This window comes from Cnephaeus nilssonii (assembly GCF_951640355.1).
Source record: "Cnephaeus nilssonii genome assembly, chromosome: 5".
NCBI classification, from domain to species: domain Eukaryota; kingdom Metazoa; phylum Chordata; class Mammalia; order Chiroptera; family Vespertilionidae; genus Cnephaeus; species Cnephaeus nilssonii.
Window position 1 is genome coordinate 32,176,326 of NC_137076.1, and position 15,683 is coordinate 32,192,008.

General features: G+C 57.0%; 1 protein-coding gene across 4 annotated transcripts; it reads right to left on the minus strand.

The window, feature by feature from the left end:
• Positions 1 to 5,731: 5,731 nt before the first annotated feature.
• On the minus strand, positions 5,732 to 15,587 carry MISP (mitotic spindle positioning). 4 transcript variants are annotated; one of them, XM_079771079.1, is made up of 5 exons: positions 15,515 to 15,587; positions 8,995 to 10,710; positions 8,060 to 8,190; positions 7,308 to 7,346; positions 5,732 to 6,501 (listed from the first exon to the last, which is right to left on the minus strand). In XM_079771079.1, exons 2-5 carry the CDS (start codon positions 10,655 to 10,657, stop codon positions 6,412 to 6,414), a joined length of 1,923 nt encoding a protein of 640 aa, XP_079627205.1. In that variant the 5' UTR covers positions 10,658 to 10,710; positions 15,515 to 15,587; the 3' UTR covers positions 5,732 to 6,411. The 4 variants fall into 4 exon arrangements, with proteins under 4 accessions (XP_079627205.1, XP_079627204.1, XP_079627207.1 ...); XM_079771078.1 differs by lacking the exon at positions 15,515 to 15,587 and adding an exon at positions 13,870 to 13,979; XM_079771081.1 differs by lacking the exon at positions 15,515 to 15,587 and adding an exon at positions 11,732 to 13,240.
• Between the last annotated feature and the right edge of the window lie 96 nt (positions 15,588 to 15,683).

Consider the following 15,683-nt stretch of genomic DNA (forward strand, 5'->3'; position numbering starts at 1 on the left):
GAAGTTGCTTTAAGTCCCTGGTTGCCTGGTGAGGATTAGTTTATTTACTTGATCTATAGTAACCAGAACTAACATCTATTCAGCGCCGATCGTGCGCCAGGTGCCTGGTAACCCTCATAATGCCCCTGGGGGTCAATGAGGCTGGGAGAGGAATGAGCAGTGATGATGGACACCTGAGCCAGCAAGCCAAGGAGCCCAGCCTGGGGACACATGAGCTCCATGTCCAACGTTTGGCGTTTGCAGTCACTGACAACCCATCGTGTCACAGGTAAGCGCACGGAGGGACATAAACCACTATATCCACCTACTCAGTCTGTCCTCATGTCTGCAAAGGCCCTGTCTCCAAGTGACATTACATTCGGAGGTTCCGAGTGGACGTGAGTTTGAGGGAACCCTGTTTAACACAAGACAGCAAATGCCTTTGCTAAGCAGGGCACAGGGGCCCTGCAAATGACCTCATATTCAGATCCAGTTTTCACCCCAAGGCAGGTCCTACTGGAAAGACACCTGGAATTTGCTTCAGGGACCAGGCTTAACTCGCTCCCCACCCTACTGTGTATTTTTATTGATTTCAGAGAGGAAGAGAGAAAGAGAGAGAGAGAGAAATATGAATGATGAAAGAGAATCATTGATTGGCTGCCTTCTGCACACCCCACACCAAGGACGCTCCTGACCTCGCTCCAGGTGGGCTGAGGTCATATGCCCCACACTGGGGATTAAGCTGGCAACCTAGGCATGTGTCCTGACAGGGAATCAAACCATGACCTTCTGGTTCATAGGTCGACGCTCAACCACTGAGCCACGCCAGCCGGGATTGGAGGATACAGTTTTAAAGAAACTGCTCTCACAGGCCATCGATGGTTTTTATCCAATTACAGTTTCTTCAGCACTCTTGTAAAATCGACTCTTGTGGATTTGTATGGGATGCAAAATAGACAGGTGTTCTCCCTAATGGATCCACTCAGAGCCCACCTAGAGCGAGGTCAGGAGCGACCTCGGGGGCCTGGGGCCTGTCTGAAGAGAGTGGATGCTGCTCTACTCTGGCCCAGTGCAGCTCCATAAAACCCTGGCCAGCCTGGCCAGAGAGTGGGGACTTCTCGAGAGAAGTGAGAAATCCAGATTTTTTAAAAATGACCTGCTTTTTAACTGTTGGCAACTTCTTTTCTTTTTTGGTTAATCCTCACTTGAGACCCCCCCCCCCATTTATTTTTAAGGAGAGGGGAAAGGAGGGAGGGGGGGAGAGAGAAACATTGATGTGAGAGAGACATATCGATTGGTTGCCTCCTGCATGCACCCCAACTGAGGCCAGGGATTGAACCTGCAACCCAGGTACCTGCTCTTGACCAGGAATCAAACCCATGACCCTTTGGTGCACAGGCCAACGCTCCAACCACCAATCCACACCAGCCAGGGCTGTTGGCAAAATCTTTAAAACAAACAAAAGTAACACACTGATGGCCGAGGAAGAGAAGTCTGTGTTCTGAATGTCTCCAGTTTGAGACTCAAGGGCAAGTAACTATCATTCACCTCATTTCATGGGCCCATCCGTTCTGTGGGCTAAGGGGTCATCTCCCCTTTACTGATAGGGAAACTGAGGCTCAGAAGGAGAACATAGCTGGTTAACTTAAGACAACCCAATGATTAAGCGCTGGGGATGAGGTTTGAACCCAATTCACCCTACCAGAGCCCATGCCCCGACCCCACTTTACGTCCTCCCAAAATGGCCAGAATTCTGAGGTGGCCCCAAGAATCTTGCCCTCGTGTACACACCCTGTGTAACCCCCTTAAGTGTTTGTAGGACCTTATTTGGTAAAAGGTGGAGAGGGCTTTTTCAGATGTAATTAATGTTCCCAAATCAGTTGACTCTGAATTGATCCAAAGGAGATTATGGCGGGTGGGCCCGACCTAATCCGGCAGGCCTTTTGTAAGGGCCTGGGGAGCAGCCAACAGCCCTGAGTGAGCTGCTCATGGAGGGTGCCATGTGGCAAGGACCTGGGGAGGCAGCAAGAAAACCGGGAGCCACAGGGCCGTTTGGCCAGGAGGGGTCACCTTTGGGGCTATTTATTCCCTGCCTTCTCTCCACAAACATTTCTCATCCACCTGCACTGGCAAAGCGTAGGGACTCCACCAGGGACCTCCAGGTCCGACCCCCTATCTAGCTCTGCCCTGTCCTCCACCGTCTGTCCTCCCCAAAGTCCACCAGAGGGCGCTGTGAGCACCAACTCTGTTCTGCCGGCCTGCATGGCTCCCACATCCCTGGGGTAAAAGCCCAAGTCCTGCCCTATCCATCATCTCCTCCCTCATTCCACTCCAGCCACACAGTTCTCCCTGCTGTTCCCCGAACGCGCCGGGCACGGCCCAGCATCATGGCCTTTGCATGTGCTGTGCCCGCTTCCTAGTTATGTTCCTCTGGCTCATTCTTTCATCCAATTCTGGCCTTTGCTTCAAGGTCACGTCTTCCGAGAGGCCTCCCCTGACCGCCCTGGTTCAGGAAGCCACCCCATCACTCCCTGTGTTCTGTTCCTGCTGTCGGATTTCATTACCTTGTTTTATGTCACCATGTAAGTGTTGTTGAGCTCTGTGGCACGGACACCATGCCCCTAGGTCATGGCTGGGTCGCAGTGATTTGAACAGCACCAGACCCTTAGTAACTGACGAGAGACTGTGATGTTTACTGAGCACCTATGGTTTGCTAGGCGCTGGTCGGGGCACTGGGCACATGACAGGGACAAAACAGACACTCCCTTCCCCCACCAATCAGGAGGCCAGCCTGGTGGGACAATAGATATGAATCCAATAATCACACAATGGTTAATCAGAGCCAACACTAATTTGGAATTTATTGTATGTATACCAGGTAGTAGTACTCTGTTAATCAGTTAGTCCTCACCACTGCCTTGTGAAGGTGATACTATACCATTGATATCCTGTAGTACAAATGAGGAAACGGAGGCACAGGGAGGGTAAGGGTCTCCCCAGGCCCGACGGTCTGACAGATTAATCCAGGAATAGTCCTGGTGGCCCCGGCCTCCCATGCTCCTATGTAACCCTCTTGTCCTGACTCAGGGCTGGTCATGTGCCGCATGCGGCTGGAGGGACGGCAGCACGTGTGACACATGCATTTGAAGTGCTTATGTTTTGGGACCTGCCTGCCTGCTGCTCCTGAATGCCGACAGGTCCCTCAGGGGAGGAGCCGGCCAGTCTGGCAGTCGCCCCGTCAAGGGCAGCCAGATTTAGTAACCAAACATACAGGATGCCCAGTTACATTTGAACTTCAGATGGACAGTGAGTGATTTTTCTAAGCATACAGATGTCCCAAATATTTCATGGGACATGCTTATACTAAAAACGTCATTTGTGCCCTAGCTGGTTTGGCTCAGTTGATAGAGCATCAGCTTTCAGACCGAAGGGTCCCGGGTTCGATTCCTATCAAGGGCACATGCCTGGGTTGTGGGCTCGATCCCCAGTGGGGGGCATGCAGGAGGCAGCCGATCAATGATTCTCTTTCAGCATTGATGTTTCTATTGCTCTCTCCTTCTCCCTTCCTCTTAAATCAATAAAAGTCACCTAAGCGACTTTTACAACTGAATGACTGGAACAACTGAACGACCAGCAAGTAGCTATCACACACACTGACCCAGACCTTATTGCTGGGGCCCTGACAGCCCCGAATCTGGTTCACCCACACACCGGACCCAGACAGGGGGAGGAGGGAGCCCAATTCCTCGTGGAATCAGCCATTGGTTAGTTTGCTGCTGGGGCCAACCTCCCCCTGGCTTCCCCCCGCCCCCATCAGCCCCAATCGCCGGCCAGGCCGAGAGACCCCACCTCTAGTATATATATATATATATATATATATATATATATATATATATATATATATATTTAAAAAGTCATTTGTTGCCCAGCCAGCATAGCTTAGTGGCTGAATGTCAACCCATGAGCCAGGAGGTCATGGTTCAATTCACCGTCAGGGCACACGCCCAGGTTGCTGGCTCAATCTCCAGTGTGGGGAGTGTGATCCCCAGTGTGGGGCGTGCAGGAGGCAGCCAATCAATGATTCTCTCTCATCATTGATGTTTCTATCTCCCTCTCCCTTCCTCTCTGAAATCAATAAAAAAATATTTTTTTAAAAAATCTGCTATTATTAAAAAAAAGTCATTTGTTATTGGCCTAAAATTTACATTTAACTGGGTGTCCCGGTTTTATCTCACAACCCTGTCCCCTCCACATGCATAAGAGGGGTTCCCTCGAGGCATGGCCTCCTGAATACCCCACGGCCCTGCAGAGGTCAATTAAACAAGGATGCTCAGAGGAAAAGGGGGGCGGGTGCTGCAAAAAGTGCTGAGAAGCAGGCCTGGGAGGGAGGGAGGCCGGGTTCTGGCATTTTAGTCAGGAGCTCGGTTTGTATTTCAGCCTTTCTAATGGCCTGGGAGAAAACGCTGCCCCCTTCTCGGATCACAATACAGCGAGCTGGGAAAACCAGGGAAAAGCATCTACAGCTCGCAGGAAAGAGTGAGGGGCAGCCCGGGCCCAGATACAAGATCTGAGAAGTGCCGCCCACTGGGCCGCCCGGTTTCGTTTCACCCTGAGAGTCCCTCCACTTTCCAGACAGACCCGCCCTCCGCTGGGAATTCCACTAAGAATTTATTTAAACCTTTCACCAAATACCTCCTGGGCAGCCAGCCGGGCCGGAGGATAGAATTCTCTCTCCGCTTTCTAAGGGGGCTGCCTCATTAAAAGAATTAAAATGAAAAATGCATTTGAAAAACAAGACCGTTCCAGTGGTCGAACTTCTGGCCTCCGCAGGACATGCCAGTCAGGACAAGTCAAGAATTTCAGAGGACATTGCATTTTTAGGGCACTTCAAGTTTGTGTGTGTTTTGTTAATCCTCCCCTGAGGACATTCTTCCATGGCTTTTAGAGAGAGTGGGAGGGAAGTGGGGGGAGAGAGAGACACACACATCGATGCCAGAGAAACACATCTACTGGTTGCCTCCTGCATGAGCCCCTACCGGGCCAGGGATCAAACCTGCGACCAACGTACGTGCCCCCCCCCCTTTTTTTTTCCCCGTACGTGCCCTTGACTGGGAATCGAACCTGTGATCCTTTGGTGTGCAGGCCGACACCCTAACCACTAAGCAACCGGCCAGGGCCACTTCTAATTTTTTTAAGCCTCCCTGATGGTCCCCAACGGCCTTCTTATGTCTTCAAGAGAGCCACCACTCCCCCCACCCCCCACCGTTTATAGTGTTAAGATACACATAACAAAATTTACTGTCTTAACCACTTTTAAGTGTATGGCTCAGTGGCGTTAAGCACATTCACACTGTCGTGCAGCCAACCCCACCACCCATCTCCAGAACTTTCTCATCTTCCCAGACTGACACTTTGACCCCATCAAACACGAACCCCCTCCTCCCCAGCCCATCACCCACCACCGGCTTTCCGGCTCCGTGAATCTGACTCCGCTAGGCACCGCCTGTGAGTGGAATCACACACTCTTGTCTGAATCAGCACGGACCGGCTGCAGAGCAGTGCCTGGCTCAGTGGGATGGGACGGCGTGGGAAGTCTGGGCCTGGCCTTACCGAAGAGGGTCACCCCCCCAGCACTGATGGAGCACCTACTGCGTGCCGCGTGCTGGGAACGCTGTGAGACGCTGACACCCCGTGGGGTGGGTGAAGGCCAGAGGTTCCGCTGGGAGCAGTGAGTGTCACCAAGAGGAATGAACCAGAGGGAGGAGGGTTTATTTCATGGTGGATGTGGACAAGCAGTTTGGGGGGAACACAAGGACCCCTTGGAGCCCACAAATCAAGCCCTTTTTCTGCAGGTTCTGTGCCGTCCCCAGGGCTTTGCCGTGCGCTGCGGCGGGGCCGGCAGGGCAGTGCGGAGCCCTCCGATGGGCGCTCAGGTTTCCTTCCTCAGACTGGACGGTTTCCCGGGGGTGGAGTGGGGGGCACGCCCCCCTTCTCAGATTGGGACGTAGAGGGGGGCCGAGTGTGCCTCTCAGACCTGCAGCTCCTCAAGGTGCCAGGACCCATGCCTTCCCCCACCCAGCCCCTCTGCCCTCAGACGAGTGGGAACAATGACAACTGGAGTGGGGGAGGGGAGCTGGTCTCCTTTCTTCTTGGACCAAGAGCGTTTGGCAAAGTCCTAGAAGCAGGAAGAATCGACAGAGGTCCCGTTTTATCCCCGGCTTTAGACCCAGAAAAAGCAGAACGATTTCTCTAGGAAAATAAAATCAGAAAAGAAAGCCCTCGAGTCAGGGGGCACACCCACCCTCGGGATTGTGGGCGTGTCATTTGTGGTCCTCGGATTGTGGGTTTAAAGGGGGACCTGTTTCCTAAAGTGGGGGACTAGGGAATAGTCTTGGCAGTTCCCATAGGGTCAAGGTGCCCCCGTCTTCAGGCTCAGTCCTCGTCCTCACTGGCATAGACACCGGCTTCCCAGCGTTCAGCCATGGCGTTCTTGTGGCGGGTCACCCTCGTGGCTTCCAGGACCTGCAAGAGGAGGTACAGGGTCCTCATTAGCGTCCTCCCCCCCTCCCCCACTGCCAGCTCATAGGACAGGCTTAGGACAGGGGCAAAGCAGGGCCATCCCCTCCTCTGTTTCAGACCTTCTACTCCTACTAACAGCACCAAGGGATGTGCTAACTCATGCTGAGCTCCATAGCAGGGGAAATATCTGGGTCTGGCTTTGTAGGCTCAGCTCAAAGATGGCCCCAAATATATTCCACAAACCCACTGAGGTAGCTGGCCTTCTCCACACGCGCAGATGAACCCCTCCCTCAAAGAAAACGCCCTTGCCAAAACCGGTTTGGCTCAGTGGATAGAGCGTCAGCCTGTGGACTGAAGGGTCCCAGGTTCGATTCCGGTCAAGGGCATGTACCTTGGTTGCGGGCACATCCCCAGTAGGAGGTGTGCAGGAGGCAGCTGATCAATGTTTCTCTCTCATTGATGTTTCTAACTCTCTATCCCTCTCCCTTCCTCTCTGTGAAAATCAATAAAATATATTAAAAAAAGAAAAAAAAGAAAACGCCCTTGTCTTGGGCCCAATCTGGTCCAAAACCTTCATCATTTGACAAAGAAGCTGCAAGTGCACCCATCTTGCACAATCCGTGCCCACACAGGCATCACAAGCAGATCAGAGCAAAATCCACCGCGGGAAGACACTGCCAATCCAGGAGCTACCCAGTGAAGTTTCCACATCCCAAAGAAAAGCTTTTGATGGCCCTGGTGCCATGGGGGGGGGGGGGGGCACAGATGGGGGAGGAAAAGACAGTCCTTGCCCCCAGGAGTACACTCACCTCCGAGTTGACGTGGTCCAAGGGGTTGATGCCGGCATACTACAGGAAGGGAACATACGTCAGCCCTGGGCCTTCTGGCCCTGCCCCACCCCAGAGCCCCCCTGGAACTCGATGCAAAGTCCCCTCAGTCAGCCCTTGAGGCAGGAGGGAAGGTGTTCCATGCCCTCACGGTCCTCTGAGTGCCCCTTGATTACCACAGATTCAGCCATCCACCATGCTGTTCCCTCATGCTATCCCCACCCCCACCCCCCACCCCCGCCTCGTGCAGCCTCAGGCTACCATTTGCAGTTTTTTTTCTCTTTCTGTCAACTTCAGCTTAATAAAGACAGTCACCATTTATGGAACTTTTCCCATGGCCAGGCCCTGCGGTAAGGCTCGGAGATGGCTCCTTTCATGGTGATTTCACAAAGGAGGAGCTTGAGGATCAGAGAGGGGCAGGGACTTGTCCAACATCACACAGCAGGCAAGTGGCAGAGCTGAGAGTGGAACCCAGTTCCCTGTGCCCAAACCCATGAGGCCAGGGTGGGTGAGGCTGGAGTTGGTGTTATTCTCCATGGCGTCCCCAGTACCCCACTCAGGGAGGAGATGGCCTCATAGCTACAAATGTGTGGTATGCATTCAGGCCTGGGTTCAAGTCCCAGCTCAGGAACTCATGGGCCACGCGACCTTTGACAAGTCTCGCTCCACCTTCCTGTCGGCGGTGTCAGAACTCAGCCAGGCCTCCAAGGGGAGGGCCAGGGTCCTAGACTCACCCACTGCTCCTTCTTCTTTCTCTGCCCAGGAGTAGCCTCCGCAGGGGCCTCTGCCGTCCACACCAGGCCCGAGTGCAGGTGGATGGGGGTGAAGAAGTGTGACTCGGACACTGAGTAACTACCTGTGGTGCCTGCGGGGGGCAGGGGGGAGGACGGAGCATCAGGGAGGTTGCCATAGTCCCGTGAGGGCAGAACATCTATCAGACCAGGGCCTGGGAGACACAGAACATCTGGACCACTTAAGGAGGCAGGTGAGTGAACAGACGTGCAGGGCAGAGAGCTTGCCAGGAAAACGGATAGAACGACCAAAACAGCCAGCCAGAAAGAACTGGACAGATGGATGGGCAAGCATGCCAGGGGAAAACATTAAAAGTGACACAGGAGCCCTGACCGGTGTGGCTCAGTGGATAGAGCGCCGGCCTGCGGACTGAAGGGCCCCAGGTTCGATTCCGGTCAAGGGCATGTACCTTGGTTGCGGGCACATCCCAGTGTGGGGTGTGCAGGAGGCAGCTGATCCATGTTTCTCTCTCATCGATGTTTCTGACTCTCTATCCCTCTCCCTTCCTCTCTGTAAAAAATCAATAAAATATATATATATTTTAAAAAGTGACACAGGAGATCTTTCATCTGACAAAGCGGAACAATGGACCGAGAGGATGCAGCACCTGCAAACCTTTTATGCGCCTAATAACAAAACCCTCAAATCCATAAAGCAAACGCCACAGGGCAAAGCTGACATCTCTCTCCAAAATCTACGGTTTACGGAAACATACAGGCAGAGAGACCAGCCAACTGGGGGCGCGGACAGAGTCCCCCTGAGGTCCCTCCACTCTCCGTCCCTCTTGATACCCCCAAACTCCACCTCTCCACCCTTCTCTGCTCCAACCCCCGAGACCAGATCCAAGTAGCCGCTCCCCGCCCGGACCCTTCCTCACCCGACGCCCGGGAGGAGCTCCTGGAGTCCGGGTCCCCGTCGGGCTGCGGGGAGAAGACCTCCGGGAAGAGAGCGTGGCGCCGCTCCTCCGCCACCTCCTGCTCCCGCCTCAGGACGCTCTCCATCTCCCGCTCCAGCAGCTCAGAGGACTGGGACCTCTGCAGCCTCAGAGCTGGGGCGCCGGCCACTTCCCAGCCCCAGGTTCGGGCGGTCTCAGCCTTCTGGGGCACATCCGGGACCCTGAACCGCAGGGGACGCAGGCGGAAGTACTCCCATCGCACGACACCCCTGCTGGCTGGTGGGGGTCCCCCCGAGGGCTTCCAGGACTCCCGCTTGGTGCCCGAGGGTTTCCTGGCGGATTCCGAGAGATGCCTCTGAGACGCTGCGGCCTTGGCCTCGTCCGCGGGGAGACCGCTGGGCCTGCTGGGCGCGCGGAAGGCTGGGAACTGCGGCTGGGGGCTCCCAGGGCTCAGGTACGGCTGGTAGGCGTCCGGGGGGATGCGGTTCACCTTCCTCAGCTCTGGAGCGGGGTCGGCCGCACCGGTGGGGTCTGGGGCCAGGCCCAGGATGGAGTCTGAGCTCAGTGCTCTCCTGAGTCCAGGCTGGGGGAGCCCCGATGTGCACTCGGGCTTGGACACCCAGCCCCCCTGCAGGCCCTCCCGCCGGTGGTCCTCCTCGCGCTGCGTCTCCTGCGCCAGGTCCCGCTGCACGTAGAGCGAAGGGCGCCCCCGGTCCCGCCGCGGGGCCGCCGGCAGGCTCAGCGTGGTCAGCAGGGGCCGCGTGGGGATCTCCACCAACTCCTGGCGCCCCACGGCCCGCCGCAGCCCCCGCTGCTCCCGCAGCGCTGCCTCGCGCTCCTGGGCCAGCCGGATCTCCCGCTCAATGGGTGTCTCCTTGGGGGCCTCCGGGGACTCCGCTGGGGACCGGGCACCAGGGTCTCCCATGGCCTGGACACCGGGCCCCGTGGGCAAACCGCGGACCCTCTTCTCTTCCATGACCACCTCCTTCACCTGGGGCTTGACCGAGACAGCGTAGCCATTGGCGAGGAGCGGTTTGTTCGAGGCCTTGGGGGCCTGGCTGATCCTGGGTGGGGCACACTCCGGTGCCGCCCTGGCTGGCGGGGTCTGAGGGGCCCTGGCATTTGCCTGCTCCAGGCTCAGGAACTGCTGCCTGGCTGCCAGGAAGTTGATCTGCTCCCTGTCGACCACATTTTCCTCCAGGGGGACGAACGGAGGTCGTGCAGGGGTCCTGGGGCCCCTGTGGTCAGGGGTGCCATGCAGCGTGGCCACCGTGCCGCTCTTCCTCACCGCTTGGCCCTGGATGACCGCCCAGCGCTCTCGCTCCAGGTCCGGCGGCCGCCTGAGCAGGGCGTCCCTGGTGTCCAGGTGGTAGGCCTTCATCTCCTCATCCTCATCGTCCTCGGGCTGCAGGGACGGCTGGCTGAGGCAGGTGCGCAGGCTGCAGGACGCCCCGGCCCTCAGCACGCCCGGCTGGGCCTTGTGGTCACCTCCCCACCCTACAGTCTGGTCCTGGCCCCAGTCGCTGTCCGAGGGTTCCACATGCACCAGCTGGTATGTGTAACCCATGTCCCCATTGAGAGCCAGGCCCGCCATGCCTGGCGAGTGGGGGATGCTGAAGATGGGGTATCTGGTCACTCGGTCCATGTTCTGGGGGTTTCAGCCACCACAAGGTCTGGGGTGGAGACGCTCTCAGCTCCCTGAGGATGAGAAGGAAGCACAGCCGCCAGGTAAGAGCACTTGGGGAGGGGCACAATGTCCAGTTCCTCCAAGGGCAAAGTCCTGCCCAAGTGGCCTCTGTGATTGGTCCAGGGATAGATAAGTGACCCCGCCTGGCCAATCAGAGCACCCCCTCCCCTGGCCTCTGTGATTGGTTTCGGGATGGACATATGACTCAACCTGGTCAATGACATGAAATCCTGACACTTGACTGTGGAAATTGGACCCTCTTCCTGTTAGGCTTGTCATGTTGGTGGAATGAAACTGATAAATTCTGGGGGCCATACATGCCCCCTTGTGGACACAGCCTGCTCAAGAGCAACCCCAACCCCAACACAACATCCTAAAAATGTTGGTTGAACTCCTGGATCCAGCCATACTTGAATCTCACCCCTGTACTGATCCAACAACTTGCCTCATGTATATCTGCCATTTGCAGGCACCCCTGCTCATCATCTCCCAGACACTGCACACCCAGTCTTGGGGATCCCCTGCTGCCCTAATCCTACTCCTCCCCTCTTTCACTCAGTTCACCCAACCCAACCCCACCGCACCTCAGCCACATAAAGCCAGGATAGGCTAGGAATGCTTGGACCTTATCCTGCTAGGCCAGGCCACACCCTAACCCAGTGCCCCAGGGAGGCCCAGAGCCGCCTCCCCCCTCCCCCAGGTGTCCAGGAGCTTTCTACAAGGTCACGCACCTGATCTCACATCTCTGTGGTTCCTGGTATCTCCATGGTTCCGTTCTCACTGCTTTCCCCAGGTGCTTGAGGCCTCCATCTGGCCTCAGCACAAATTCCCAAACTCTGTAGGTGCCTCAACCTCAAATCTGAACTGCCTCATCCCCCTGAAGCTCCCTTTGCCTGAAGGTCCATGATTTCTGCACCTCCACAGCCTCCTTAGCTACCGCCCACAGGACACCTCCTCCAGGGAGTCCCCCAGATTGCCCCATTGTTGGAGCTATCATCTAAGCCTGGCCCAGCACCTAATGTTAGGCATCACCTTTTTACAGCTGAGAAAAGGAAGGCAGGTTGTTCCCAACTCCTCAGGCAGCTCTTGTTCTCTGCCCTGGGCCCTGGTTCCACCAGAGCTGCTATGCACGTCTGCTACCTTTTTATACCAACTTGCTTGTAAACGCTAAATGTGGTTCTAAAAGGAAAAACACGGCATGTCCTTGAACTGGGGAAGTGTTATCAAGCAACAGAAAATCGATCATGGGAACAATGTTACAACTAACAAGGTTATCTATCATGCAATCTTTTGTATATGTATCAATTGTTGAAACCATAATTAGGAAAACAATTATTTAAAACAGCGGCTTGGATAGTAAATCCCAAGACACTGGGCTGAGCCACTGTACCAGTGACAGGGCAGTCCCCCACAGGGATTTTCTCTTTGGAAGTTATTGGGGGTAAACATGACTTTGAAAGGGGAATACGTTTACTTAAGGCCTGTCTTCTCCCACCTATTAGCCCAGGACCCTCTCTCCCAGGGGCCCCAGGTGAACAAGCATCTCTCCTGCAGCCCAGCCAGAGCCTGGTATTCAGCAGGAATTTAATAATGGCTGGCTGATCAGGTGTGGTCTCTGCAAACATTACTCACTCCGGGTTCTCAGGATGTGGGGGTTGAGTTATTTTAGCTGCAGACCTGGCTACCCCTCTGGGGCTCCCCTATAGACCACAGCTTGTCCTCTGGGTCAGCTCTGTCCCCACGCCCTGGGGCTCCCTGGGAAGGACAGGTGTGGCAGGGGTGACTCAGGAGTGTTTGCTGAGTGAATAGCTGGATGTTCATTCACCAGGATTTACAACCCACAGGGCACACTGATTCCTGGAAAAGAGATCTGCCTGCCCGGAGGGTGCTGGGTGTCTCCTTCAGGTGGGGGGAGGGTGGGGCACCACTTCCTTGTTGGCCCATTTCTCCCAGGTAATTCACTGAGGACAACAAGGGGTGGGACTCAGTCTGGGTCTTGGGTTCAAGGCCCCAGGGCCCCTCTCACCTATGACCTTGGGCAAGTCTTAGCTCACCCCTCATCTTATTTGCTCCTCACAAGATCCTGTGATGAGGGGACCAATCCTGTCCCCAGTTTACAGCAGACGGCACCAAGGCCCAGCGAGGAGAAGTTGCTCACCTCGGGTCACACAGGAATGACAGGGAAACAGGTCCTGAAGTTCAAACCCTCACTCCTAGTTGGTCGCTCTCCTTCAGGAAGCCCTCCTGGATTGCTCCCTCCCAGCCCCACCTCTGTATCCATGTCAATACAAAACTGAAACGGGGGTTTATGGCCCCTGGGGCCACACATTTGCTTGCTCATCAGCGAAACTGGCCTCCCGCCATCAGGGCAAAGGCCTGCTGGAGAGGCGGAGGCTCAGACAGGGAAGGTCTCACAGCAGGAAGGGGCTCCAGGCGTTCCTCCTTCCATCACTCAGTGCTACAGCCTCCCAGGCCCTGGCTGGGCAGAGCCTCCGTCCCTTTGACACACAACCGAGTCTCTGTGTCTCCTGCTGGACAGAGCCTCTATGCTGGCACGAACACACTGCTCCACCCCACCCCTCCTCCCCAGTGCCCCCACCAAGCCCCGGGCCCCATGCAGTCGTTAGGTGCTGCCCCCCAAGCAAGGCTCTGGCTGGTGCTACGTGCCTCCCCATCAGCCTCCAGGATTCTCAGAACCCACAGGCGGAGGGGGACTGGGGGCCTCTCTGGCCTCTGGCCATGGCGCCAGGCAGGCCCCTCTCTTGGGGGGGGGGGGGAGGTCAGGGCTCAAGGTTCTTAGATTTGAGGCCAGAAGCCCAGGGTGGAGACTGAGAGCTTAGCAAGGTTCCGGGATGGGCTCTGGGGCAGGGGCAGGGGCAGGGGGGCGGGGTGGGGAGGGCAGGAAGGACACAGACCTCAATACTTCAGAGCAATGGGATTGAAGAACCATGGGAGAACCCCACCAGCCCCTGAGACCCCAGCTGGGTCCAGAGGGGAATGGGGTGAGAACGGAGTGCCTCTCTCCCTGCTTCCCAGGGGCCTCACAGGTGAGTGGAGGATGCCAACTGACACAGGAATCCCCACTGCAAACACAGACCCCACCCCATGCAGGACCCACCCCGCGGCCGGTGCTTTGCGTGCATCCTGCCCCCTCACGCCCCCAGCCTCACCTGCCAGCTCCGGCCCCAGCAGCCTCCAAGCCTCGGCTCCACTCTGGCGGCGCCGCCCTGCCCACAGGTTGCCGGGGAAGGGCCCCACCCAAGGGAGGCAGGTGCACTCCCTCCTCCTCGGCCCCACCCGGGATCAGGAAACAAAGTCCGGAGGAGGAGGGAGAAAGCCGATACCCCTGCGGCGTGGAGGGCAGGCACCCGCCCACTGCACTCTGGCCCCAGCCCCAGCCCCCAGGGCCTCCAGCCCCCGGCGCTGGAACTCACCCGAAACCTCCCTCTAGCTGCCACCTGGCTCTCCCACACCTTTCAGTGCCGCTCAGAGAGGGGACACCTTGCCCAGGGTCACACAGCAGGTACACGAGCCAGCTGCCCATTTCTGGGTTGTGGGGGTCCGCGTCCCATACCTCCATGGTGCCACCTGGCTAAACCCACCTTCCGGGCTACTCCACCCGAGTCCCTTCTGGGACAAGCTCGGCTTGCCCGCCCGTTTCTGGGGGATTCGGCGGGTCTGGGTTCACATCCCCGTAGCCTCTCTGAGCCTGTTTCCTTCTCATGAAATGGGGCCATCACACAGCTGGGAGGAGGCCCCGGGCCACTTGGATCGGACACAAAGAGCCGATTGAAGACTCAAAAGTGGCGGGAATGCTGGTGGGTGGGCAAGGCCCGGGTCCCACTGACAGATGGAGCACAGAGGCCCTAACTGGGCGGCGGGTCCTCCCAGGTGCTCAGCTGACCCGCCCGATTCTTGGTTGAGGTGCAGAGCATGGCCAGGGCTGCGGGAGCTCAGTGTTTGCAGGGAAGTCAGGCCACTGGGACCAGTGGCCAGTCTACGGGGCAGGGGACACAGTAGAGTGGGCTGGGGCTCAGTCCTGCCCTTGGCTGGCTGCAGGGTCCCCCTCAACCTCAGTCTTCTTCCATCGAATGGGCCTGAGCCCCACACCTGGCAGGCCTGCCTGGGATGAGGGTTTGAGACAAGTCCACATACAGGGCCCAGCCCAGAATGACAGCTTGAGCGTTCAACCGGGGCCAGTTCTGTCAAACCTGGGGCGCACAGCCTTGCTGTCTTCCCTCCACACCGCTCACCGCACGTCCTCTTGTCTGTTTGCAGACTCGGAAACTGAAGCACAGCAAGCGTCCAGTCCTGGCTAAGGGCACACAGTGCTGGCGGAGGGGGGGAGGGGGGGGGCGGGCGGGACTGGGACCTGCCCACCATCCTTACCGCCCTATTGGAGACACTGAAGCCCCAAATGGCAGAGACTGTCACCCAGTGTGCTGGGAGCACTGTGGAGACAAGCACCCCAATGTCCTGCTCCCAGACGGGTGGCCCACTCAGGGTTCAAAGCACTGAACAGATGGGCAAACTGAGGCCCAAGGGGACAGCGGCTTTTCCCAGTCAGTGGGGGAAAATGGGGTTGCAGCCCCCATAAATGCGTCCTCCCCCAGGGCCCCATCTGTTTTTCAGAGGCTGGTTCCCTACAGAACTCGGGAGTGTCTGTGGGATCCTTTCGGTTTCTTGGGGTGCTGCGAGCCAGCCTCACAGCCAAGGGCTAAGAGAGGGGCAGGGCGGGTCTGGAACGGAGGGATCCGCAGGAAACAGAAAGCAAGTCCTGACACTGGCTGCTGCCCCTTTACCTCCAGGTCTTACCTGCCCAGGTGCTGCTCAGATGTGTTCAAGTGTAGGTGTGGCCTCCACCGATGGCCCCACCTCGGTACCAGGTGAGCTGGAGGAGAGCAGGGCCCCACACAGCCTCCCTTTAAGGCCACCCAGGCGGCCCCACCCACCCCCTGGCTGGCCACATCCTCCCGGCCCCAGA

Bases quoted from the DNA above. Each gene is read 5' to 3' on its own strand.
- MISP (XM_079771079.1), bottom strand. From the start codon at position 10,657: ATGGACCGAGTGACCAGATACCCCATCTTCAGCATCCCCCACTCGCCA. The intron at 8,191-8,994 runs GTGAGGAAGGGT...TGCCCCCCGCAG, and splicing joins GAGCTCCTCCCGGGCGTCGG to GCACCACAGGTAGTTACTCA. The intron at 6,502-7,307 runs GTGAGTGTACTC...CTCCTCTTGCAG, and splicing joins TGGACCACGTCAACTCGGAG to GTCCTGGAAGCCACGAGGGT.